The 27,633-nt window shown below is 45.2% G+C and overlaps 1 protein-coding gene across 1 annotated transcript; it reads right to left on the bottom strand.

Annotated features, from left to right (window-relative positions):
- Positions 1 to 216: 216 nt before the first annotated feature.
- Positions 217 to 26,522, bottom strand: LOC133111657 (muscarinic acetylcholine receptor M4-like). The gene is made up of 2 exons (XM_061222177.1): positions 26,297 to 26,522; positions 217 to 2,882 (listed from the first exon to the last, which is right to left on the bottom strand). Exons 1-2 carry the CDS (start codon positions 26,349 to 26,351, stop codon positions 1,411 to 1,413), a joined length of 1,527 nt encoding a protein of 508 aa, XP_061078161.1. The 5' UTR covers positions 26,352 to 26,522; the 3' UTR covers positions 217 to 1,410.
- Between the last annotated feature and the right edge of the window lie 1,111 nt (positions 26,523 to 27,633).

The raw sequence follows: 27,633 nt of genomic DNA, 5'->3' as shown, positions 1-27,633 counted from the left end.
TGAAGCTCCTCTGTATTGTTTATGAAGGAATCACATAACTCTTATGAAAGCGCATTCATGGATAGTGTTACCAATATTTAACAAGCACAAACTTTTCTTTGTTGAAGGCCAAGATTGTGATTGGATTAAATGACTGTGCAAACAATCACCATCATGGCTTCTTAGCAGCCAAACTTTAAAAAAGCCACACCTTTAAAAAATTACATTAGAAATGCATCCAGGCAGTAACAATGTTTATGTTATTTTTTTCTTTTTTTGTAAAGGAAGTTCACCTTTAGGCAGATTACAATAAACCAAGTACAAGATAAGTACAAACATCCAGATAATAAATACATCAGAGAAAACTGACATTTTCTTTTGTGGAAATTGTAGATAATGGCCTGTTATTTACTAATCTTTGCTTGTCCTAGAAAGAGAAATATAAAAATGACATTGTTTTTGTTTTCTGATTCCACATGAAATATCCCACGTGCAAAATGTCCAGTAGCTACAACCGGCAGCATTCTGATAAAACGATCACCTCCTCCAGGCAATTTGGAAAGAAGCTGCCATCATGTTACAGCACAGAGAAAACCTTCCTCCTTTGGTCTAACAGCTCTCATGAGACTGCAGTCTGGGTCTTCCCCATGAGGCTTTCCAAGCTTCTCACTTATAAAAACACAAGCTAAACTATCAGAATAGCTTTGGAAAGATGTAATCCTCTTTAGCCTTAAAAACATGTCTTTAACTTTCTTGAAAACAAAAACATTGATGGTCCCCACACCCGCTCCCCCAACCAGTTTGTCATATTAATATTTTTCCAGCTAAAATCTTCAAATTCTGATATGAAACATTGATGTGTGCAATACCTTCAAGCTTTGGCAATTTGTAGTTCCATACCCAGCAATTTAAAAACCTTCTGGCTTCTGGTCTTAGTGGATACAATGCAAATTGAGATACAGATACTCCCCGGAGCTAGACCAATCACCAGATGTGGGATTCCACAATGTTTAATGTTGGGGATATCCAGCACATCCCATAACATTTAATTCATGCTTGTTGTTAGTCTTTCAGCAGAATGAGGAATTATGAATTTGCATCTCTTCAGAGAGTCTTTTTTGTTTGATAGTTGTAACCACATATCTGGAGAAAGTTCTACAGATCCACAATTGAATTACCCAAGTGGTCAACTAAAGTAAAACTGCTGAAAGCTCCGGCAGCAAAGCTTCTGCAATCAGGGTTAGCCTAGTCGTGATGTATTTTACAGTATGATAGTCTATTCTATTGCATGGTACATGCACTGATTCTGTGGATGAAAGTGGTGGTTCAGGTTATGCCTCTGGGAATTCTTCTTCAGATCCTTAAAATCCAAATATGGTCTGAGTGAACGAGCTGTCTCCATGCTGCAGGCAGCGGCCGCAGGACCCACTCTTATCTGCTGCCAATGTTTTTGTACTGACACATGAGCAGGTTCTTGAATGTCTTTTTGAAAGTGACATTGCAGAGCGCGTAGCAGGCTGGGTTGATGGTGCTGTTGACGTAGCAGAGCCAGTAGCCGATGGCCCAGACTGTGTCAGGTACGCAGGACTGGCAGAAGGTGCTGATGAGCACCATGACGTTGTACGGCGTCCAGGTGATGATGAAGGCCAGTAGGATGGCAAAGATGGTCTTGGTGACCTTCTTCTCCCGAGCTGCCATTTGCCGCTTCCTCTTCACCTGGGTGCGGGCAATGCTGGCAAACTTGCGGGCCACAGTCTGGGGCCGGGCTACAGCAAGGCTGCTGTTCTCACCGCCGTTCGGCGGGACAATCTCGATGGCCGTCAGGCATTCCTCCCCAGCCTGCTTGGTGACAATCTTTATCTTTGACCACTTGGAGGCGGGGTTTACTTTGAGGAGGGTGGGGTTGGGTGTGGGGTCAGGGGCGGGGTCAGGGGCAGGGGCAGGGGCTGCAGTCTCCGAGGTGGCCATGCTCTCAGCTCGGCCTTTGGGGTCTTTGGGGGCAATGCTGGCCGAGCTGGACTCATTGGAGCTGTCCTTCTCCTCGGCCTTGGAGGCAGACTCCTCCAGCTGGCCATTCCTCATGGACTCCGTGTCGGGCTTGGGCGAGTTGTTGTTGTTCTGCCTGAGGATGCGGGCCTTGAGCAGGCCTCCGGGCCTCCGGGACTTCTCCTTCTGGGTCTCAGGCTTCTGCTTCCTGACGCGGCTGCGGCTGGCCAGTGAGATGTGCACGTACAGCACGGTCATGATCACCACGGGCAAGTAGAAGGCAGCAATGGCGGTGCCGAAGGTGGCGGCAGGGTTCGACAGGAACTGGATATAGCACTCCCCTGCGGGGACCGTGCGCTCGCCCACAATGAACTGCCAGAAGAGGATGGCGGGGGCCCAGAGGACGAACGACAGGATCCAGGCCACTGCGATCATCAGCCCTGCCATCTTGGTAGTGCGCCGGGCTGGGTAGGTGAGCGGCTTGGTGACGCAGAAGTAGCGGTCGAAGCTAATGATGAGCAGATTCATGACCGAGGCATTGCTGACCACATAGTCCAGAGCCAGCCACAGATCACACACCACAGGCCCCAGCGGCCAGTACCCAACAATGATATAAACGGTGTAGAGGTTCATGGAGAACACCCCGATGATGAGGTCTGCACACGCAAGGCTGAACAGGAAATAGTTGTTGACGGTCTGTAGGTGGCGGTTGACCTTGATGGAGAGCATGACCAGGATGTTGCCTACGACTGTGACGAAGCTGAGCGACCCCGTCACCAAGGCGATGAAGACCATCTCCACTGCCTTGTAGGAGCTGTCTGCCCCAGCAGCTTCCGCCACACAGAGGCCGCTGCCATTGTGGCCGCCACAGCTGCCGTTGGGTTGGTAGGAGCCTACGGACACATTGTGCATGGAGGCTAGAGGAGAAACAAAAAGCAACAGAATATTCATCAAAGACTAAAAACACAAGCTCACACATCTGTTCTGTGGTTACCACATCTATCCAAGAAACAGAAACAATTTGCACATGGGCATTGAATTACATCAAGTGAATCTAGGAACTATAATCAATGTGTCACTGTTACATTAAAGTTATTAAGCTGACTGTGTTATACAATTACAGTTCATTAGACTAAACATTACATTACATTACATTACGTGGCATTTAGCAGATGCTCTTATCCAGAGCGACGTACAACAAAGTGCAAATCAATCACAAGAACAAGTGCAAAAGTAGACGTGAGAGGACAGTACAGTTCCGAGTCCTAGTGTAAACATACAGAAATTCAGAACCCTTGAAGAGTACAATCAACATTCAAACTAGCATACCACTGTTGGCAGCTAGAATACAACAACAGCCAATAAAAACAACAATACCTATACAAGTAACAATATCTATACATAAGTGCCATTATGGTCTAAGGCTAATCACAGTGATTGTGAGTTCGGGAGGGAAAGGTGTAGCCTGAAGAGATGGGTCTTCAGTCTGCGCTTGAAGGAGGTCAGAGACTCTGCCGTTCTGACATTCACCGGGAGGTCATTCCACCACCGTGGGACCAGGACAGACAGCAGTCGTGAGCGTGAAGTGCAGGTGTGGCGAGGGGGAGGCGCCAGACGGCACGAAGTGGCAGAACGGAGGGGTCTTGTTGGTGTATAGGTCTTGATAAGGGATTGAATATACACAGGGGCTGATCCTTTAACTGCCTGATATGCGAGCGCCAAAGTTTTAAATTTGATGCGAGCCATAACAGGCAGCCAGTGGAGGTTGCTGAGCAGGGGGATGACATGTGAATGTCTTGGAACATTGAATACCAGACGGGCTGCAGCATTCTGGATGAGTTGTAGGGGTCTGATGGCAGATGCTGGAAGGCCAGCCAGCAGAGAATTGCAATAGTCCAGGCGGGACAGGACCATTGCTTGAACAAGGGGACAAGCAGGGGACAATCCCCCTGCAATGCATGGGGGGGATGGGTTAAGGGCCTTGCTCAAGGGCCCAACAGCCGCATGGATCATTTTGTGACTACACCAGCCCTTGAACCAAAAATCTTCCGGGTCCCAGTTATCTACTTTAACCACTAGGCTACAGACTGTTAATCAGACAGCAATGGTTCTTACACATCTTGCGCTGAATTTACTGGAAGCACCTTTTTTATAAAAGAAATTTCATGAACATTATCGTATAAATCCATCAGACCTTCATGTAAAACAATGCTCCTCTGGTGTGTCATTTCCACTGCAAAAAAAACTGACTGATTGATGCACAACTGATCTTATTGGCTGGCCAAAGCAATCTCTGCGATATCGGCAGTGGAAGGTACAAATTGGGAAGAAGTATACATCATAACGGTGTACATCTCTACCCTTTCTCATCTCTGAAAAACTACAATGGGCAGGTCATTTTAATTTGGAGGTGCCTCCGCCCAACCTCCCAACTAGGCAAAGGGGGCCCTGACTGAACTCACAGAGAGTAATATATTTTATTGCATACCTACAATAAACGTCAGGCTATTTATAGGTTTTGGAGTGATGGCTGCTCAAGCATCTGAAGCATGTGTTTTAGAACCAGAGACTTGACTCTCTAATGCAACTCACTTTTATGGAGGATTATGTCCTCATATAAGTACGCATATCAAATAATGAAATATTAAGCGTATAGAGTTTAAAGCATTTTTTATCATGAAAAACTGGTTTAAGCAGGTGGTTGGCTGACCGGTGTATTTTATTCCGAAGTGGGGAAGGTGGGGAAGACTAAAGCCCGGCACAGTATATCTGTTGTAAACTCTTTCTCAAGTAACACACATTGTACAACAGGTGAAAAGAAAATGGTTTGACATTTGGCACTTTCCTTCCCACATAGATTATGTGTGTGCATATTATTACTTCGCTAGCAGATTTTTATTAATTAGCTTAATGTCTTTTTAATGTCTTAATATCATCTGTATTTATGCATCTGTGCCAACTCCAATGGCCGGGTCAAGTCAAAGTGAGCAGGCTTAACCCTGTCCACAGAGACATGCAGCCCCAGACCAGGGCTCAGTTGGGTTAGGGATGAAATTCCCTGGGACCCGTAGGGGCTGACCACAGACCAGCCCCACAGACAAGGCGCATCATGGCTCAACATGACCCACAGGAGTTTGTCCATCCAATACCATCTGTCAGACCTGCTTACAGGGCAGCCTTCATGGGGCGGTGGAACATGAAGCTTGGGGGTGGTAAACTGTAGTGCGGTGTAGTTTGACCCCTCTCCTACAGAGTTCCAGAGCTCTGAGGTGAACTGTGCGCCATGGTCAGATGGGGTTGATGTCTCGATGAACGCCCAGGCTATGACGTGAGGGGGTCAGCTCGTCCTCCACCATGGTGAGGAGGAAGGTGAAGCCATGGGAGGGGGGCAGTGGACCCACCAGTTCGACATTCACATGATTGAACCTCCTCACGGGAACAGCAAAACGCTCAAGGGTGCATTAGGCGACAGGTGCACTAGGGGACGGGTGCGATAGGGGACGGGTGGGTTAGGGGACGGGTGGGTTAGGGGACGGGTGCATTAGGGGACGGGTGGGTTAGGGGACGGGTGGGTTAGGGGACGGGTGCATTAGTGGACGAGTGGGTTAGGGGACGGGTGCGTTAGGGGAAGGGTGCGTTAGGGGACGGGTGGGTTAGGGGACGGGTGCACTAGGGGACGGGTGCGTTAGGGGACGGGTGCATTAGGGGACGGGTGCACTAGGGGACAGGTGGGTTAGGGGACGGGTGCACTAAGGGACGGGAGCATTAGGGGACGGGTGCGTTAGGGGACGGGGGTGCGTTAGGGGACGGGTGCACGAGGGGACGGGTGCATTAGGGGACGGGTGAACTAGGGGACGGGTGCGTTAGGGGACGGGTGCGTTAGGGGACGGGTGCGTTAGGGGACGGGTGCGTTAGGCGACGGGTGCATTAGGGGACGGGTGGGTTAGGGGACGGGTGCACTAGGGGACGGGTGGGTTAGGGGATGGGTGGGTTAGGGGACGGGTGCATTAGGGGACGGGTGGGTTAGGAGACGGGTGCGTGAGTTTGTCCATCCAATACCATCTGTCAGACCTGCTTACAGGGCAGCCTTCATGGGGCGGTGGAACATGAAGCTTGGGGGTGGTAAACTGTAGTGCGGTGTAGTTTGACCCCTCTCCTACAGAGTTCCAGAGCTCTGAGGTGAACTGTGCGCCATGGTCAGATGGGGTTGATGTCTCGATGAATGCCCAGGCTATGACGTGAGGGGGTCAGCTCGTCCTCCACCATGGTGAGGAGGAAGGTGAAGCCATGGGAGGGGGGCAGTGGACCCACCAGTTCGACATTCACATGATTGAACCTCCTCACGGGAACAGCAAAACGCTCAAGGGTGCATTAGGCGACAGGTGCACTAGGGGACGGGTGCGATAGGGGACGGGTGGGTTAGGGGACGGGTGCACTAGGGGACGGGTGCATTAGGGGACGGGTGGGTTAGGGGACGGGTGCATTAGGGGACGGGTGCATTAGGGGACGGGTGGGTTAGGTGACGGGTGCACTAGGGGACGGGTGCATTAGGGGACGGGGGTGCATTAGGGGACGGGTGCGTTAGGGGACGGGGGTGCATTAGGGGACGGGTGGGTTAGGGGACGGGTGCGTTAGGGGACGGGTGGGTTAGGGGACGGGTGCGTTAGGGGACTGGTGTGTTAGGGGACGGGTGCGTTAGGGGACGGGGGTGCGTTAGGGGACGGGGGTGCGTTAGGGGACGGGTGCGTTAGGGGACGGGTGGGTTGGGGACGGGTGCGTTAGGGGACTGGTGTGTTAGGGGATGGGGGTGCATTAGGGGACGGATGGGTTAGGCGACGGGTGCACTAGGGGACGGGTGCATTAGGGGATGGGTGCGTTAGGGGACGGGTGCGTTAGGGGACGGGTGCGTTAGGGGACGGGTGCGTTAGGGGACGGGTGCATTAGGGGACGGGTGCATTAGGGGACGGGTGGGTTAGGCGACGGGTGCACGAGGGGACGGGTGCATTAGGGGACGGGGGTGCACGAGGGGACAGGTGCATTAGAGGACGGGTGCACTAGGGGACGGGTGGGTTAGGGGACGGGTGCACTAGGGGACGGGTGGGTTAGGGGACGGGTGCGTTAGGGGACGAGTGGGTTAGGGGACGGGTGCGTTAGGGGAAGGGTGCGTTAGGGGACGGGTGGGTTAGGGGATGGGTGCGTTAGTGGACGAGTGGGTTAGGGGACGGGTGCGTTAGGGGAAGGGTGCGTTAGGGGACGGGTGGGTTAGGGGACGGGTGCACTAGGGGACGGGTGCGTTAGGGGACGGGTGCATTAGGGGACGGGTGCACTAGGGGACAGGTGGGTTAGGGGACGGGTGCACTAAGGGACGGGAGCATTAGGGGACGGGTGCGTTAGGGGACGGGGGTGCGTTAGGGGATGGGTGCACGAGGGGACGGGTGCATTAGGGGACGGGTGAACTAGGGGACGGGTGCGTTAGGGGACGGGTGCGTTAGGGGACGGGTGCGTTAGGGGACGGGTGCGTTAGGCGACGGGTGCATTAGGGGACGGGTGGGTTAGGGGACGGGTGCACTAGGGGACGGGTGGGTTAGGGGATGGGTGGGTTAGGGGACGGGTGCATTAGGGGACGGGTGGGTTAGGAGACGGGTGCGTGAGTTTGTCCATCCAATACCATCTGTCAGACCTGCTTACAGGGCAGCCTTCATGGGGCGGTGGAACATGAAGCTTGGGGGTGGTAAACTGTAGTGCGGTGTAGTTTGACCCCTCTCCTACAGAGTTCCAGAGCTCTGAGGTGAACTGTGCGCCATGGTCAGATGGGGTTGATGTCTTGATGAACGCCCAGGCTATGACGTGAGGGGGTCAGCTCGTCCTCCACCATGGTGAGGAGGAAGGTGAAGCCATGGGAGGGGGGCAGTGGACCCACCAGTTCGACGTTCACATGATTGAACCTCCTCACGGGAACAGCAAAATGCTCAAGGGTGCATTAGGCGACAGGTGCACTAGGGGACGGGTGCGATAGGGGACGGGTGGGTTAGGGGACGGGTGGGTTAGGAGGGGACGGGTGCATTAGGGGATGGGTGGGTTAGGTTAAGTCCAGAGCAGCTTAAGGCCTAATGATATCCACAGGCACTCGACCAGCCCGAGCAGCATGATCACCACTGTTTTCGGGACATCGGGAGGGCGCACGGGCACCTGGGGGCCCCGCACCAGGCCCCGCACCAGTCCCTGCACCAGGTCCACCTGAGAGAAGATGAGCTTGCCTGACAGGTGCGCTGAGAAGTCCTGGATGTGCGGGACTGGGTAGCGACCGGGCATCGTTGCATCATCGAGATGGCGGTCACCGCACGGGCGCTGACCACCACCCAGTTTGGGGACAATGTGGCGTGTAGGGCGTGGGGCTCAGTGATAGCAGTGTTGGCTAGTGCCGTCTGGACCTGAGGGGGCATGTACTGAATCACTAATGTACTGATTCACTAATGTACTGATTCACTAATGTACTGATTCACTAATTTACTGATTCACTAATGTACTGATTCACTAATGTACTGTTGCACTAATGTACCACTGCAAGTTCTGCACAAATAGGCAGCAAGCACAATGATATGTTACATGGCAGTTGTGAAACATGATGTTTTGGCCTTTAAATCAGCTTTCGCAAGATATGACAATAAAATACATGAAAAAATAATATAGATTTTGTCTTTTGCGCTGCATTAGTTTACATTTCAGCTGTTTGAGGATTATTATTATTATTATTATTATTATTACAAATCTAATTTAACTTAACGTATCTTAAATGAACATGACTTCCTTTTCAAAATCAAGCATGAATTGCTTATCAAAAGCAAAAGTGCCCAGCCCTGCGTAAATCAAATTAGACTCCTGCTGAGGGCCCAATTTTACAACTTCAGTCTTATCAGAATTTAGCTAGAAGTAATTCTGCCATGTCCAGTTTTTAATTAATGTGTATGGACAGTTCATTTGATGACCCAGTTTTGTCATCTGCCTAGCATTGTAAGGAGATATCATGGTCACAGTGAATGTTGATAACATTAAGAAACACCACCTGTAATAGGAGTGACTGAAGGTACACATTCACCAATTGCCATGACGATAGGAAATGAACCAACTCAGTACACAAGTTCTTAATCTTTCCATTAAGATGACATGATCAATGGCATCTAACGCTGCAGTGGGGTGTAAAAGCACCAGAATGGAAGAATGGAGTCAGCATTTATTAGCAAGTCATTTACTACAGGATATAGTTGCTTTAGTTGCTAGAGGAAGGCTAGACTAGTTTAGGCTAGGCTAGAGTAAGACTTGAACCCACTGAACTATATGATCCTTATACACTCATGGCTGAAGCACAGCAACTTTCAATTAAGATGGAACTGTTCCATTGACATAGATTTAAGATTATAATAAAATCACTGCACACCGTTCTAAACACTTCTTTAACCCATTACATTACATTATTGGCATTTGGCAGATGCTCTTATCCAGAGCGACGTACAACAAAGTGCATACCCATAACCATTGATAAGTTCGCTGAAAGACCCTAGAGGGAAGTACAATTTCAACTGCTACCTGTACAACAAAGATAAAGACGAGGGCCAATTTTTCAATTAAAAAAAAAAAAAAATTTTAACAAAGAAACAAAGCAAAGTGCAGAAAGCAGAGCAAAAGTGACCAAAGTTAACTATCCAAACACTGCTTACCTAGCCAACTAAAAATACCGATACACAAAGCAAATCACAGAGACAACAATTAAGGTTCACAGGGAGGTAGGAAGGGATGGGGACGTGCTGCTTGAAGAGGTGTGTCTTCACCTTGCGCTTGAAGGTGGGGAGAGATTCTACAGTTCTGACCTCAACGGGGAGTTCGTTCCACCATCGTCGTTAATGTTGGCTGTGCCGAACACACCGCAACGACGGTCCGCCGACGGCCGAGTTGCACGTACATTCTGCGCCTGCGTGAGAGGTAACAACTCTTGTCTTTCAAAAAATGGAAACCGGAAGACCGGGGAATCCGTTTGCATTGCGTTGGACCTAGAAGCAGCCATTGTCTCGCTCACAACAAACAGTTTGCAGCAATTTCCTTGTTCTCTCGCTATTTAGTAATACTAATCGAAAATTATGTCTGGTAGTGATAGTAACAACATGTTGAATCGGCGTCGGAGCCCTCCAAAACACGCCGACGGAGTGTCGGCGTGCGGGACACACCGGAAAGACTCGGCCGACAGGGCGCCACCGACGTCCGACGGCCGACCGTCGGTTTGGTGTGTCCGGGCCTTTACATGTGTGTCTTCGTGAATCCAGTCCACGTTTTCGTTTCCCCCTCGTTATTGTAATACACTTATGGAGCTGTGTGTGCAGCATGGTCAGTGCTTCTGTGTAATACACTAATAGAGTCACTAACTAACTGATGTTTTGGGGGTTTTCTTTGCAGGTTTCACAATGTTTCTGTCATCAACTGCTGTTGTTTTGCTTCGTTGTTCTGTTTGGTGTCTGTTGCTCAGTACACCAGCGGTTTCTCTCTTTTTCAGGACATTCAAAGTTGTTGTACAAGCCCAACCCCAAAGCTTCAAAATGGCTTGCTTTTCTCCCAAAGACAGGTCTGGTCTTTGTGTTGGTTTATCCTTTCTAACACAAATGCAGTATTCACAGGCAAAGGGCAAGGCTAAGACCAAGAGTAGACATTCAGAACTATTTATTGATTAACCAATCAATACAAGAAATACCTGTCAATCACATATCCCAATACTTTTGCTCACCTAAAAATTGGGTGGTCTGATACAAAAGATGATGTGTTTTAAGTTGTTTAACAAATCTTGCTAAAAATATCACAATCTGAAATTTGGATCTGTCATTTCATGTATATATTTTGACCTCAAACTCAATTGCCTTCACTGTAAAAACAAAGGAATTGACCTTGCCGTTCCAATACTTTTGGAGTCGACTGTATACGGCAGATAGCATGGCCTCATGGTACGAATCTTTGTTCCTTATGATAGGACTGTTTTGTATTGTAGAGACATTTATATTGTATCTAAAGTTTGTCAATTCTGTCAAAACCTTTTTGAAAAGGTAAACCAGGTGTTTAATCTATTGTGTAGCAAGAGAATATGGCAAAGTATTCCCATATTATGAGTTTACTTTTAACAACTTTTTGTCAGAAAAAGCCTGTCAGGAAAATAAGTGGTTGAAATTCTAATGAAAATGTCTTTTGGGGGTCAAGTTCTGTTTGGAAATAAAAAAAATGCATAATTCCATTGGGTCATCTTTTATTTATTGATCCATGGCATCCTTCTGTATTATGCAAATCTAGGGTATGTTTTACAATCAGCCTCTAAGAAGAATCTTCACTTTTGGCATTTCTCACATATCGATTGCTGTCATGTCTTGCTGCCAGAATGTCCACATCTGCCTTGAGTGCAAGAAGGCAGCAGTTGACATTTTACACAAAGTCTAAATGTGCTAAATTTAAGAAATGAAGCACCTTAAAAATATTGAACCATTGTCAAATGTTTGCTGGGGACCATACTGCTGGACATTGGATGAGTCTCAGTTGCTTTTCACATGACATATTTAAGTGCAGTCACTGACCATCTAAGACATGTCACTTAAGTGCTAAGTAAAACAACGCAATATCGGTCCTTTTTTTCCAAAAACATAAAGTGAATTATGAAATATACTAATTTGAGGAATATGGAGGGTGCATACAGCAGGTGGAGAAGCTACATAGGTGGTGTTGTAGCTTGGTGAGAAAAGTGTGGTCGTAATTCTGAGGCTGTAAGCTCCAATTCCAGGAGGGGCACTGCGGTTCTATCCTTGAGCAGAGTACTCAACCTGAATCTCTTCTGTGCATGATGTGTTCTAGATGGGCTGAATGGCCTCTTGTTCTCATGATGTATTATTGTGTTCTAGATGGGCTGAATGGCCTCTTGTTCTGATGATGTATTATTGTGTTCTAGATGGACTGAATGGCCTCTTGTTCTCATGGTGTATTATTGTGTTCTAGATGGGCTGAATGGCCTCTTGTTCTGATGATGTATTATTGTGTTCTAGATGGGCTTAATGGCCTCTTGTTCTGATGATGTATTATTGTGTTCTAGATGGGCTTAATGGCCTCTTGTTCTCATGATGTATTATTGTGTTCTAGATGGGCTGAATGGCCTCTTGTTCTCATGATGTATTATTGTGTTCTAGATGGGCTTAATGGCCTCTTGTTCTGATGATGTATTATTGTGTTCTAGATGGGCTGAATGGCCTCTTGTTCTCATGATGTATTATTGTGTTCTAGATGGGCTTAATGGCCTCTTGTTCTGATGATGTATTACTGTGTTCTAGATAGGCTGAGTGGCCTCTTGTTCTGATGATGTATTATTGTGTTCTAGATGGACTGAATGGCCTCTTGTTCTCATGGTGTATTATTGTGGTCTAGATGGGCTGAACAATCTGTTACACCTCATTATATTCTCTTGTTTTATGGTGCTGCTTTCAAACTCTTATTTCTATGCAGGATGTGTGCTTAATTTGGAACATATTTTGAACAACAGCCACTGTGTATACATCCCAACCCATTACAAATCTCTTTTAATACTGCCACTGATTCAAACAATTCCTTATTTTTTCCCAAATCTTACTCCTCTCCACAATGAGGGGGCAGAACAGAACTCATCAGTTTTGCTGCGAGGGTAAGTGTGAAAGGGCTGAGACTGTCACACAGGATATGTTTTTTTTCTCCAGTAAAAGCATAATTTGTGATGGACTGATGGAGATGTAGTTAGTGGAGAGGGATTTCATCAAATGAAATGGTGCTGTAATTAATGTGCAGTTGCAGATGGTTTGTGCTATCACTGCTTATAGCTGGACACTTGTGCATGGTGTGCCGACAGTTCTTTAATACAGTTCTTTAATAAGTCACTAACTTCTGCTGCTTCCCCAGCATGGCTGTAAGCAAGATCAAACCGTCCCATGACGGTTGGACAACAAACAGTTTGAGCAACTCTGGTCCTGGTGAGCCAGTCTAACCCAGCCACTGCTGGGTTAGACTGAAGTGTAACTCAGCACTTCATCTTTCAAATCACACAGCTAACAAAGCTCACTTGGCTTCTTTGGTCAAAATCTGTTGCCGGTTTAAAGGTGAAAACCAACAGAGCGTGATTCTCCAGAACTTTGCAGTTTGCAGACCCCTGGTACATAGGGGAACGTAGGCTAGCAGTCACATCCCAGTTAAGAAGCCTGGAAGAGACCCACACCCTCATCCATCCAGTAAAACCCCTGGGTTTAGTGTGAAGCCACACATCCTCCGAGGAGAAGCGATGATGACATCACCCCCATGCGTTTTCCATGAGAGATGACCAGACACTCTCCCCCAAGGAAACCCAGGAAAGTGACCGGAAGGGCGGAGAACATGCCCCCATAACCAATCAGATTAAAAATCCAATATGTACATTGTCCACCATTTCAAACTATTATGCTCACAAGGGCTCGATTGTTAATGAAAGGTATATTTAATGCTATTCACATTGTTACAGCCTTGCTGCCTGTTGCTACGAGAAAACATGTCCTTTTCTAAAGCTTGTCATGAGCCGATAATATCCTCTTCAGAGGGCCCATCTGTAGGCTCAGTGCAGTCGTCTCAAGTAGTTCCAGCCTCTCAGCCTAACTGCCAGTGTGGAAGCTGGCCAGTCGCTGGGCACCCAGCTGCTCTCTAAATCACCAAGAGCTTGTCTTAAAATCCTGCCTGCACCCTCCTGCTGCTTAGGCCGATTAGACTGAACCCGTTCACAAACCTGCCCCCCATCGCTTCTTAATCGCCCCCAAGCCTTCAAAACATCTCAGAAAAGGGAGCCATTGAATAAATATACTGTGTTGCTCATAAAGAATAGTCAACTTAGTCATATATCTATCTAGTTAATAGTATTTTTATATAATATTAGAATATTGCACCTTTTTATCATGCTCTGCAGCTTAATAATGTGTGTTCCAAAGTAGAGGCTTCTGAAGTTTTGCATGAATGTTTCTAACACGTAAAAGCCAAACTCATCTGGCACGCTTATACAAGGCCACTCATGTTCATTCGAATTTGAAAGCATATGCAGAAAATGGCTGTGTTTGTTTATACTTCAGTCACTGGTCTGACAGTTACACAGTCCACCCCCTTCTGACAGATTTTGAGATGGTAAGCAACGACACTACGGTTTGCCGCTTGACAGCTTTGACAGACAGGATGGAGGAAACAGCAGATGGCTCTGATGTCTAAACATATTAATGAATCAGAAAACTGCAACTGCGCAGCAGCAACCAATCAGGCCATGGTCGCCTGTGGCAGGTGGCCAGACCTGAACGATTTCACATGCCAGTTACTGCAGCAGGGGCGTCCATTTTGTGGATTTGATGCCAGCTTCTGCAGTTTAATAAGCTACATTGATGAGCTCAGGACTGATTCCCATATAAAACACTGTACTGCAGTCTAATCCACTGCCCAGACATTATGACTACCTTTGCACGGGAATAGTGAAATCCTTTGCATGATCTGCTCGCAAAGAAAATACAAAGAAAAAAAGAAAAATAATAATGTTCCCTTTTGCAACGATAACGCAATGTTATCTGGTTTTATTGTTACTAAAGTAAAGTTTATTGTTACTAAACAATATCCTGAGCTGCAGCAATAGATCTGCAAGTCGCTAATCCACTTATAATTACATTGTTAAATATTTGGAGCCAATATTTCCTAGACAAGTTGTGGGGAGGATTCCACCTTGTTGGAAGGATCTTTTTTGCCACTGTACCACCCGCCAACCACACCTGTCTTTGGCTTCTGAATAGAGAAAAGGTGGAATTGTCATTTAAAAGTTTTGCATGTGGTAAACAAGTCATTTTAGAATTTGTTATCTTGGAAATACATTTTAGTATCTGTTCCCAGAAACAACGGACTCAAGAACAGTCCCACATGAATATGCAGATCAGATAGGAACCTATTGTCATGTGGGAGGTAATACCCGTTGTTACCAGCAGGATCATTGTTTGCACCTGTTCCTCATTGGCGTTAGGGGAATTACCTCCCGGGAGCATATTTAAGCCCAGTACTGACAATCCTTCAGTGCTTGTGTGTCAACTGTTCACTCTTGAGCCAAGCCGGTAAAGCACAAGGTAGACTCTGTCAGCCTTTGAGTCAGGTACTGTGCTGGTATTTTCTATCAAACAAAACGGGTAAGGAAGGCGTTCAGTATTCTCCTATTGTACACTGGCGCCCTCCTATAAGGTCTTGTATTTTCTTTTATTTTGGGACTTGTGTGAGTCGGGGGTAGACGGACGTTGTCCCCGGTAATTGTATTTTGGTTTGATTTTCTTCCCGAGCTTTGCCTCGAGGGTTTTATTTTCTCGTGCCTAGCACTTTTACGCTAGGTTGTATTTTCTTTTCGCCGGTCCCGGTCTGCTACCGTCAGTGCTGTGTTTCTGGCACCAATTTGGTTTTTGGAGTTTCGCCCTGTTTCGGAGGGTTGTTTTATTTTCTCAGCCGTTTTGGGCTTTATTTCTGTTATCGTTCTAATTCGCCTTCGGGTTAGTTTTTGTTCGACCTCTGTTCTGGGAGTAGGGGTTATCGCCTTTGTTTATAGTGAAGTTTAGTGGCGAACACGTTCGTGTGCTTGCTTAAAAAGGGTTTCCCCTTTAGTCGCTACTGGCTCTCCGCTCAACCCCATCCTTACACCTATTGCATCTTCTGAACATTTTTTCAATTTGATCTGTTGGTCAGTTTCATTAAGTACCTCTCCTTTAAATAAATAAAATAAAATCTATGGTGTCAATAGATGCTCCAAATTACTGGACGCCATAAAAGTATTTTACAAATCCTATTTTGGTACAATCAATTGGCAACTCAAATTCTTTCCGTTCCAGATTCCATACTATAACTATACCCAACAAAGAATCAGTCTTTGCTTGCAAAGGGTTATAAAAAGCCAACATCTTTTTTGATGGGCTGCTCCTGCAAGAGTATATATTCCTTGGATTGCATTTAGCTGTAATTGCTACTCTTATTTGTAAATATTGAGTTATTTCAAATGTAAAATTCTTTACTCAACTGTTGGAACATTTTGAAACCATGATGATCTATAACATCACCAAGAGGGCAAATGCTCTAGCCCAAGATAAGTAAGTTAAAATGTTCCTAATAAAGCGCTTGGTAAGTGTAACCTGGTGGTTAGCTAGTGGCCAGGTGTCCACATCTTTACCAATTAGGAAAAAGTACTGATTCATGTAAGTCTTTAAAATATATATTTTTTTATCTGGTCAAATTAAAGACTTGCATGCTGACTTCCCCCTCCCGGAGCATACATTGTTAGCCCCCACCATTTGGCACACATGCCTGTGGGGGAGCCCCCCTTCTCTGACATTCCATACAGGTTTGAGCACAGGAATACTGGAGATGGCATAAAGATGTTTCATGATAATCCCAGGTCAGAATATAGTAATGTTATTCTGATTGGTTCAGTGCAACTGGTGTAATGGTCTAGTTTTTGTCACAGTCTACCTTTGATATCATAACCATTCAGGAGCCAAGGGGAAACTGGGCAAAAGCCGTCTCTGTAGACGCCATTTGTTTTAGCTCCCCGACTAAGGTCTCACTGGTGGGAGTTTGGCGGTAAATTACAGATGGGTGACCCGTTTTTAGGGTCAAGAACTAAGGCCTAGATTTTGGAGATAAGGAGAAGAAACCAAGCAATCTGGGGTTGTGTCTCCTTTCCTTTAATTCACCCAAATCAGGTTTATCCAAAAGGTATATTACCATGAGAGGCACAAATACATATTTACAGCATAATGCAGTTATCATAAACTCCCAACTACAGCATTCATAGATATGATGGGGCGGCCTATAGCATAGTGGTTAAGGTCAGGAAGGGCTGCCATTTGTGAGGGGCCTGAGAGCTGGGGTTTCTGGTCAATGCTGTTAAGACTACCTTTTGGGGAGTTTCGGGCAAAGATAAGGGAAAGATGTATGACTGGTCCAAGGGCAGTTGGGTCATGGGAAAAGAATCCTCTAGAACATCGGTGACCTCCCTGTGACCCCATACCTGTTCACTTCCAAGGGGGACGACTCCGGACAATGCCACAGTGCCCTCATTTGGGCACCGCTGTCATTACACCGGTGACTGCTCTCCTACATTAAATATTCAAAACTGCTATTGAGATAGTAAATAGACCCGGTAAAACCTTGAAAACATTGTCCATGTGATCCTTGTATTATTGCACTAAGTCTTCTGTAATGGTAACAGGGAGTGCATGTAAAATGGATAATCAGGAGGGAAGTTTCATGATAACTGCAACATAATAAAACATAAGGGTAATCTGTTTGGTATGGATGTGATCCGGTGAATACAAGGAATCGGATGAAATGCATTTCATACCAAATGGAGTTTAATAAACCATAGTTTCAGTAACTCAAGGGAAAACCTGCATGTCCTCTCTTGGTAATCATCTCATTTTCCCTACTTAACAACCCCCAAGGGTGGGGGTCTAAATTCCAGATTTGACCACCCCTCCAGGTTGATTTATGGCACTGCCGCCTGGTTTCAAGCATATGATTTGGCATAAAAGCAAGGGAGACAGACCAATCTGGGAAGATCGTATTCGACTTCCCACACAACATATTGTACATATATGTAAGTAACAGAAAGATCGTATTCGACTTCCCACACAACATGTCTTGTGTATGTATGTATGTACGTGTAGCAGCAGAAGATCGCATTCGACTTCCCACACGGCATATTCTATACTCTTTATTTGTGTGTAGCAAACGCAGACTAGTGTCGAGGACCCGGCCCTAGGCCCCCCTGATGAGAGATTGACAGGGGATGGGTTAGAAAGGAATGCATTGTTAACCCCCCGCACACACCATCGAGGTGGTAGTAAGAACGCCCGTAAGAAGAAAAATGTGGTTCAGAGAATGAGCAGCCATACTTGTCAGTAGAGGAGTCTGAAGTCGGGGGACTTAGATTTAGGGTTTTAAGGAGCAAGGTTAAAGACTGAGAATACCCCAACCCTACAGGGGAGGGGCACAATGCCTGGCTAAAGAAAAACAAAAATAAGGAAAACGGAAGGGATGTCAATACCGAAAGAAAATTAAAAGGCTTCAAGGGCCTTCCTGATTATAGCACAAATAATTTATCGGATAGATTCAAAGGACTGACTATAGAAGAGTTGGTGGATGATTTACACTCAGCTATTGGCTGGATGTCCTTTGTAGATCCCTTAAGGCGCCGCGGAGAGGGGCACCTGAAGAGTGTGTTGAGATGTTGGAGGGCACTAACTTCTGGCTTGTATGAAGTCAAAGTTTGGAGAGAGTCCAAGGAGAGATTATGACAGGGAGACAAATACCAGTGATGAATAGGTTCATTAAAAAATTACATAAGAGCTAGTGTTTTTCCACTCGTATATAAAGATGGTGGAAATTCCCAAACTGGAGGGGCACATGACATAAAATACTGGGGAAATTTCTTTTGAGGTATGAGAAAATGACAATTGGAAAAACAGAAATAATTAATATGATCATTAAAAAACAAGTTACATAAGAGATAAATGTCTTCCCGCTTGAAATATTTATCAAAAAGGTAAACTTTTGTATGCAAAAAAGATATATAAGGAATAAGCTTTTAGACCTTAGGGTGGGATCTTAGAATTTTGCTTCAGAAGATATCTACGAGCTGTTGAAGAGAGAGCAACGCAAGACAGTCAAGCTGGAGTGGCGCGCTCCCTCTGCGCGCCACTCCAGGATATGGATATGGAGAGAGGAGTGACGTACGCGGTGCGGACTCAGCTGAAGAAAGAGCCACGCAGAACAACTATAACCAAGCTGGAGTGGTAATTATAATCTATATTACTTGTAGAAGTAGGAAAGGTAACACATTATAAGTTTCCTTTTATTTTAATATCTTTTATGTCTCATTAAGGTACTATATAAGGTAGAAAAATGTAGAGAAGTTATCATAGTTAGATAAATATAATATTCTAGGAATAGTTTCTTTTTAAACGTCAAGAAGGGGGAGCTATAGGATAAGGCTAAGGCCAAAGAGGATGGATATTGGAGGGGTGTACCTTGATTTTTAAACATCATGGTGGAAATGTAATTTAGAAAGAGCTAGAGGGGTATATGTAACTTGCATGTGATTAGCAAACTGCAAAAGATGATATGTACACTGTAATCTGTATAACTCTATTCTTTTGATTGATTATAATAAAGTATATCTTACTATAATCATAAGTGATAAAGATTCTTTAGAGGAATACATTGAATACAGGACATCGAATACCAGATTTGCATCACACCCTTCACTTCGAGACTGGGCTGGAAGTTCAGTAGAACTTACCAGGGCTCCAGGACGTTCGGAGTACTTGAGTTCGTCCCCGAGACACCTCCTCGTGGCGTACTGCTCGTGGGAACGTGAGGTCTGCGCTCGGCAAGGGGTCCGTGGCTCATGACACTAGGTATGATGATTTACGCTATCTCTATTCTTAATTTGTGTATTCTGTAATTGAATTCTAAATCTAGTAACCTACCTATCTGCGAATAAACTATTTTGTTTAACTTGTGTGATCTCCATGACTCTGATTCATCTTGTACCTTTTCAGCCTAAATTACAACTGAATACTCAGGGGGAAATGGTGGCTAAAGACCGACTGATCAGCGGCTTGGTACATTCGGGGTAGTTCTAAGCTGTGAGGCTGTCAAGTTCGGCCCATAAAAGGATTGGTGGTGCATGGCTCTTGTAGTTTGGTGCGAAGGGAACCCTCTGGGCGTTACAATGCTGGTTCCTGTCAAATTAGCTCTAAGGAGCCCATTTAATGCTACGCCGACCTGGGCTCGCAACTATCATTGTTAGGTTGAGGCTGGGCGGAGAGCCAGATGCGACCGAGGATAAAACCCTCTAAAACGAACACGCGAACGGGTTCGTCACTAGATCCCAGGGAACAACGGGAATGGGATATAAACACAGAACTGAACCAAAGAAGGAAAAGAGAAAAGCCCCAAAAAACGGCTATAAGAAAACAAATCAACCCTTTAAAAACAGGGCGAACCGCACCACTAAGCCAGGTGCCTCAAATGACTGCGTCTCGAGGTTTTATTTTCGTGCCTAGCCTTTTTCCCCGGCTAGGCACGAAAATAAAACCTCGAGACGCAGCTCGGGACCAAAACGCAAACCAAAATACATACCAGGGGACAACGTCTCACTGACTCACACGAGTCCAAAGAAAGAAAAACCAAAACCAAAATCTTTGAGGAAGGCGCCAGCGAACACAACACCAGCTGAACGCCTTCCTTACCTTTTAAGCTTTTTGTTTCTTGACAGCGAAACACACACCAGCACAGTACCGGACTCTTAACTCTCACCGAGTCTACCATGTGCATTACCGGCTTTGTGTCAGAGCGCACAGTTAACACAAAAGCATTGGTAGACTGCCGGCACTGGCCTTAAATACTCTTTAGGAGGGGGGAAAAATCCTCTGCCAATAATGACAACCAGGTGAAGCCAATGAGCACCAGCCCTCTGGTGGACACCATAGATATTACCTCACCATGACAATCATGGCAGTGTCTTGCATGTATTGTGTTGGCTAGACCCTCAGCCTCTGAGTTCTCCACCGAACTGAGATTTCAGCAATAATGCTAATCCCGGGAGCATATATTGAGTAATGGTGGAGTAGGTAAGAGTCGAGTGTAATCACTCCTGAGGTTCGCGTATGTTTCAAACCCAAATTTCTAAATTATATCTTCAATGGAGTCAGATAACGAAGGTAGATGTATTGACCCTACTGTGGAGATTCTTGGTCAGCCCAGACCAGTAAAGAGTGGAAGGCAGAGTGGTACTACTGTCTTTGTAATGTGGTTTATTCATTAGCTGATCTAGACTCTCCGCATAGCGGTCATTACTATTTAACCCTACTAATATTCTTCCAGCAACACCAGAAGGACAAGCACGCAAAACCCCCTTCGGCCCTTGCTAAATTTCGTCATTGGGTTAGCGTGGGGTTTTACAAGTGTGTGTGTGTGTACCCTCTCCCTGTTGGTGTGTGTGTTTTAGCTGCAATGCTCTCACAGAGATGCTGTTTTGAGGCCAATGCATTAAGAGCCTGTGGGAATGCCCCCTTTAATGTCCAGCCAAAATATCCAATTGAGTTTATTCGCCAGAGGATCCTTGGAAAAAATCAAAGAACATGTATATTGCATACACACACACAAATACATACACACACACATACAGACAAGGGCACACAAACACACACACACACACTCTTATTTGCACACTTGCACAGACAGACACATATACACACACTCAGACTCGCACACAGACACACACAAACACAGATAGACACACATGCACACATGCACACACACCCACACAGACAGTCGCATATGCAACAACTCCCCCCACCCCCCACCCCCACCCCCCCCACACACACACACGCATACACAATTATGTGCGTGCACATCTGCAAACATGCAGACACACACAATGCTTGATAAAATTTGAGCGTTTTCAGTTATGTTTTTCTGTCATTGCAACTGAAAGTGAAAATGACAGTAAAGACATGCATTTCTGCAGTGGCACAATAGAGTCTGGCCTTGTACCCTCATCTCCTCACAACAAACGGCTGAGTCAGGCAGCTAATTAAACCACTTAATCCCTGTGTTGAATAAAAGTGTCATGATTGGTCCCTTGTTATTTCATTGGGGGTGGGGGCGAAATGACTACAGTAATTCAAAACTATATAAAACTGCAGCCAAGGCATTGCATTGAAGGTTTAAATAGAACGACTTCACTGCGGCAGACTGAAGCTCTTCCCCAAATTCCCTCGCTTTATCCACCTCAGTTCGGCACACAAGCACATTCTTTCCCGTTCAGATCTCGAAAGATCTGCGGTATTATTTTAAAAAATTAAAAATTAAAAAATAATTAAAAATCAAATGGGCCCTGGTCCTTATCTTTATTGTGCAGGTAGCAGTTGAAATTGTACTTCCCTCTAGGGTCTTTCAGCGAACTTATCCCTGTTTATGGGTATGCACTTTGCACTTTGTTGTACGTCGCTCTGGATAAGAGCGTCTGCCAAATGCCATTAATGTAATGTAATGTAATGAAAGTAATGATGCGATATGCTAAGTCCCTTAAACAACACGGCCTGCAGACGTCAGTCCAACTTCAGTCGCTTTTTAAAAAAGGCAGAATCTGTAGAGCACTGGCACTGAGGAATGTAAATATAAACACTGCGACGTCTCTCAGGTATGAAGACCTCATGGTTATATGCTGTAGTACTCGTATCCAGCGGTTACCTGGCTGCCTATCAGCCACGTGTTACCTGGCAGACAAATTATAAATTGCGCTGCGCTTGCGAGGAGTGCGTTTTGAGTGTGTTATTTGTGTAAATGTGTGGGCACAGCAAGGGCACAACTCTCCTGCTTTTCGGCGTAGTGCAGCTGCAGCCAGAGGCTTCTCCGTGGTGGGTAACACGCTGAATGCCAGCAGCAACCGTAGGTACTCTTATTTAGGTAAATGACAGTACTGACAATACGTTCTTTTAGCTTTAGTTGCAGTAATGTTAGTATGGTGGCCAACAGTCCTGTTTCAAATACGGGATGTCCTGTATTTGAGCTGAAAATGATCTGTCACATGCAAGAAATCTGTTGACCCTGCTCTTCCCCATTTCCTGTACAAAGTGATGATTGTGAAAACCCAAATCTGGACTGCTATATGGTAACTTTGTGGACCAAATAAACTTCATTTGATTGATTACCTTATTTGGGGCAGCCTATAGTCTAGTGGCTAAGGTGCTTGACTGGGACCTGGAAGGTTTGTGGTGTGTGTCGCCACAATAAGATCTGTGCAGCTGCACAGCAATTCCTGTTAAGCTCCTTGCCCATGGGTGCAACAGCAATGCTCCTGGGATTTAAACTGGCAACCTGAAATACTCAGGGCCTTAACCACTAGACTACCACTCATTTACCTTATCACCCACTTATCTAGCTACATATATCATCTACCTCATCTACGCTGCAAAACTGCCACCTGGAACTGCTTAATCTGTGAATATTAGTAGTAAAAATAGAAAACATTCATAAAGAACTGATGAATGGGAAGATGCAATCTCTCATTGTATTTTAAGGCACTCTGCTTGTACCTGACAAAGTCCTGTGCAAAAAAAAAGTATTTGTTTTGAAGGAATGAAACAGTATTACAACCTAGCTATGGAGGGCTGTGCTTCTGTTATCGTACAGCTGAGTTCAGAATAAAGGCAGATGGGTCAAAATATGACATACACAAGCCGTTTTACACATCTGAAGCTGCATCATACCAATGATGCATACTTGCTGTGCCTGTGTGTGTAAGTCTGTGGGTGCATGCATGTTTGTGTGTGCGTGTGTGTGCGCGTGTGTGTGCATCTGTTTGTGTGTGCGTGTGTGTGTGTGCCTGTGAGCCTGTGAGTGTATGTGCTTGCGCCTGTGGGTGTGTGTGCCGGTATGTTTGTGTGCATGTGTGTATGCCTGTTACTCTTAGTATTGAGGCTGCCCATCAGAGCAACAGAGTTAGTATAGCCACAGTTCTCTCTGAGTTCCATTCAGCTACTGGTCCTGCCACGGCCAGAGGTCCTTGCCCAGACGCTCTCTGCTACGCCCTTGTAACCACGCCTGTGTTGTGTGTGTGTGTGTGTGTGTGTGTGTGGGGGGGGGGGGTTTCACCCTGCCTCTCTATGGGTGATGGATTTTACAGGTCTATTATGCAACCATTCAGGAGGTGGACTAAAAATGGCCGCTCTGACATCCAATTAGCTCATAAAGTTGCCGTAGAGACTGGTTCCCATCATGCCCCTCATTTTATTAATCATCTGAACAGCGAACTAGCCCAGAGAACGCCGGTCATCAACGGAGAGTTTTAGGAAAGGTACAAGCGCAACCTAGCGGGGATGCGTTTCGCGAACGTGACAGAACATAGGGCCGCAGTCAGCTCCGGGTACCAACCCCAAACCCCGCCCTCTTCATGCCATGTAGGATTGAGTCATTAATGGGGTGGACTGTGGACACTGGGAGCTGTCCCACCCAATTATTGATAGTAATTGGTTCAGGGCCCTAATTTTGCGCAGTTTTGAGCGTAATGGCTGCAGAGGGTACCGCTTGGTTTCTGGGGATTTCCGCTTCTCCGCAGGGAGAGCTTTGCATTTCAATGAGCTGCGAATCCTATGCTTTTAAAGCCGTAGCTAGGTAACGAAAGGAAACGTTTTAAACGTGCCTCTGTCGCCTGTCGGTGAAAAAACTATCGACTTCGTGACGTGATGAAAGTGGTCATTACATGACTTGTTTGAAACATCTAGTGAAATGGGGAGGTGAATGTGGATTTTATTACATAAACATCACCCAAATGTTCATATGCTGAGAAGGGCACCACGCCGACGCAGTCAGACGTACATGATGTCGGGCTCAACTATGATAATGAAGTCAGGCTGAACAAGCTAATGCAACCTGTTGAAAAAAATAAAACAGGAATAACACAGCTTTCTATTTTACGTGCGTTGGGTGGTTGTTCGGAATTTAATATTAGATTAAATTGGTAGTTTGCTCTTAAATCGACACAGTCTAAATTAACTAGGTACTGGGCCATACACATAAAATACAAATGGCCGATATGCCTATGATTTGTATCCAAAAGGAGGACAAGCCTGAAGTTAGAGTTTTGAAGGGAACAGTAAAAACTGATCTCAACTTCTTGGTCAAAGACGTTTTTCATGAGTATTTATGAGGTATAAAAAAATGAACCGCCGGTCCGCTGTTGTGTAGTGGTGTCACTGAAAAATGAAAATGAAGTCTGAAGATGAAAAGTGATTTAAAAATAATTATAATTTAGGCCTATATCTGGTGACAAAAAGAGTGAAATTGCGCACCGAGATGTATTACAGGAAACTACCTGACTAACAGGCCATTTTTCAGACTCGCGCTCGTCTTCCTAATTTATGGGAAAAGGCATTGAATCGTAGCTGTGGATTGCAATATTTTGCACACTCGGGGACGGTCGATCCTGACCATACAGTGTGAGCAAGTTAAAGCGCATATTTGTGCTGGGAGAAGGCGGCGAACATAGGCTAGATAAGCAGTTCAGGCTTTTTGACAGTTTACAGTCATACGCTATCCAGATTCAGACTGTCCTTAGAAGTAAATTAAATTAGAGAGATGAAAGAGCAGAGAAAAAAGCATTATAGATATTTAGTTCGTTTCTCTTTTCGCGTGCAAACATATCCCAAAGTTAATGACGAATGCCCTAGATCTATACTTATCTATACTTACCCAGAAAGAGGCAGGTTTTTGTTGCAACCAAGCACCTGATTCTACTTAGCAAATACTTTAATGGTTGATTAAGTATAAGCAGGTGTGTAATTGCTTGGGTTGAACAACAAGCCTGCACGCCCTTTCTGGGAAAGACTTAGTATCTCTGCCCTAGACCGACCTAAAGTTGTAGACAGGATAAAAGCATATAGCATATAGCCTACAGTTTATATGTCAATGATGTTACCGTGTAACTAGCAAATAAGGTAAAAGTCAAGCGATCGAGTAGTATTAACCCATTATAAACGAAATGACCACATTTCGTTTCCCCGGAGCCTGTTTTTCAATGGGAACAATGGGCTTGGGGCTATTTCGTTTCCCACCATAGAATCATAGCCTATTGGGAGAAGACCTTGAAACTTCAAGAGCGTGAAATTAAAATACATTTTCAAAAATATTTCTAATGTGTTCTTGAATTCAAGTTTGTGCTGCATTCGTAACGCAATATGTATTGATGGTGGAGCTGGGTAAAAATTCCTGGAGAGAAATCTGACAGTTGTGTAAGACCATCAACGGTTTTCTGGCAAAATGCCCCTTACCGATAACATTTCGATGAGCTACAATAAACTCCTTAGCGTTACAGGTGCTTTATGGTTTCTTTGACGCCGTTTCCGGAGTGTGCTTTCCAGTGGCATAGAAACAATTCGGCGTTGATTTAAAGATACATAAATAAATAAAATAACATAAAATAAAATAAAATAAAATAAAAAACCTTCTTTGTCTAAATCGGGGATGTGTTTAGCCCACAGATGTGTTTTTTTTTTTTTGTGTGTGTGTGTGAGTGACAGTGTAACTATGTGAGAAAGCGCTAAAGCCTACAGATGAAATAGAATTGCACACAAAATAAAATAATTCAAATGATTAATAATTTAATCAAAAAAAGGGGCCCTTTCAGCTGGATTTTGTAAATATCTAGAACAATATGAAAAGACGACGAAAGGAGAAAGCATCAAAAGTAACTTACCATTGAAGTTCCAGGGCGTGAGCCCGTCAACTCCCGTACTGTTAGTGCCAGTCATATTTCATTGTTTTCCAGTTGCTGATTCAAGCAAGCAGTCTTATTCTAAGACGTAAATCTTCCAGCTTTCTTCATCTTCCTAGACCTGGCTTCAGTTTTCTTAAGACCACCATCTGCCATAAATTCAATGTCTTTGGGGAAAAGGTGCTCATGTAAATACACTTGTGACCGAAACGGCCGCAACGAAAGTACTAACTGCGAGTACTGATCAGAAACCGTTTACAGGCACTGAGGCTGCCGAGCGCCAGTGATGTCATCCCAATCGGACCAATCACTCGGCAGCCGCTTATGATCCCGCTCGCTCAGAATGTCTGAACACACATTGCACTATTGCATCGGAACTAATATTCCAAACAGTACTAAATATGGTTTTGTTCTTTCGTTTTTTGTTTTTTGTTTTTCAGATTTTCTTGTTAGTGGAACGCGGGATGCTTAACATAATTAATTGTTCAGAGCTGTAACTTTTCAAAGTGGGGGGGGGGGGGGGGGGGCGTCTAAAAGGAGCGCTGAAGGCTTGCAATAGGAACAATATTCTCCCCATTACGGTGTGCGATATTGTTCATTATAATGTAATATCGCATGTAGACATAGGGTTCTTAACGATTGGTTTAATTCGATTAAACCAACTGCTGTTGTTATTATATAGCTGTTTTAGCATACTGCAAACTACTGGAGGTATCGAGAGGATAGTTGTAAAAAAAATTTTTATGGAAAAACCTCGAAATGATCTGGTTCATTCACTCGGAGGAACCAGCGACCTGTTTTCAGCACCATGGACAGCACCTCCACCACACATCATGTTCACATGTTCACTCAACCACGCTTTTGATCATGTTATATGATCCCTCCGTGCTTTAAAAAAGCATGTACAATTATTATTCAAAATGAACAATGGTTGAAAAGTAATGACCCCTTTCAATGATTCTGTGCTGAACTGTAAACCTCTGCATCCAAAGTTGCTTTACGCACTATAAATCCGCCAATTATTTATGTGAAGTCACGTGATTGCATACTGATGAGTCACACTCCACTTGGAACCTGCCGTTTTTAATAGAAACCCAATTGTTTGGAAAGATTTTGTAAGTCAAGTCACATCTCGGTGTTACTGCACCCTCACTTCGGCACGGAATACCACGTTCTCTAATACACGGGATCGATTGGTACCTCCGTATGATTCTAAGCGATACTAATTCCAGACTATACTTTTAAAACTATTTCCAATAGCTAGTCCACACCATCTTTTGCCACTATATTTAATAATTTAATGAGCTGCTTATTAACCA

This window comes from Conger conger, chromosome 15 (assembly GCF_963514075.1).
Source record: "Conger conger chromosome 15, fConCon1.1, whole genome shotgun sequence".
Lineage (NCBI taxonomy): Eukaryota > Metazoa > Chordata > Actinopteri > Anguilliformes > Congridae > Conger > Conger conger.
Note: the sequence above shows the minus strand (reverse complement) of the source record. Positions and strands in the feature narration are given on the sequence as shown.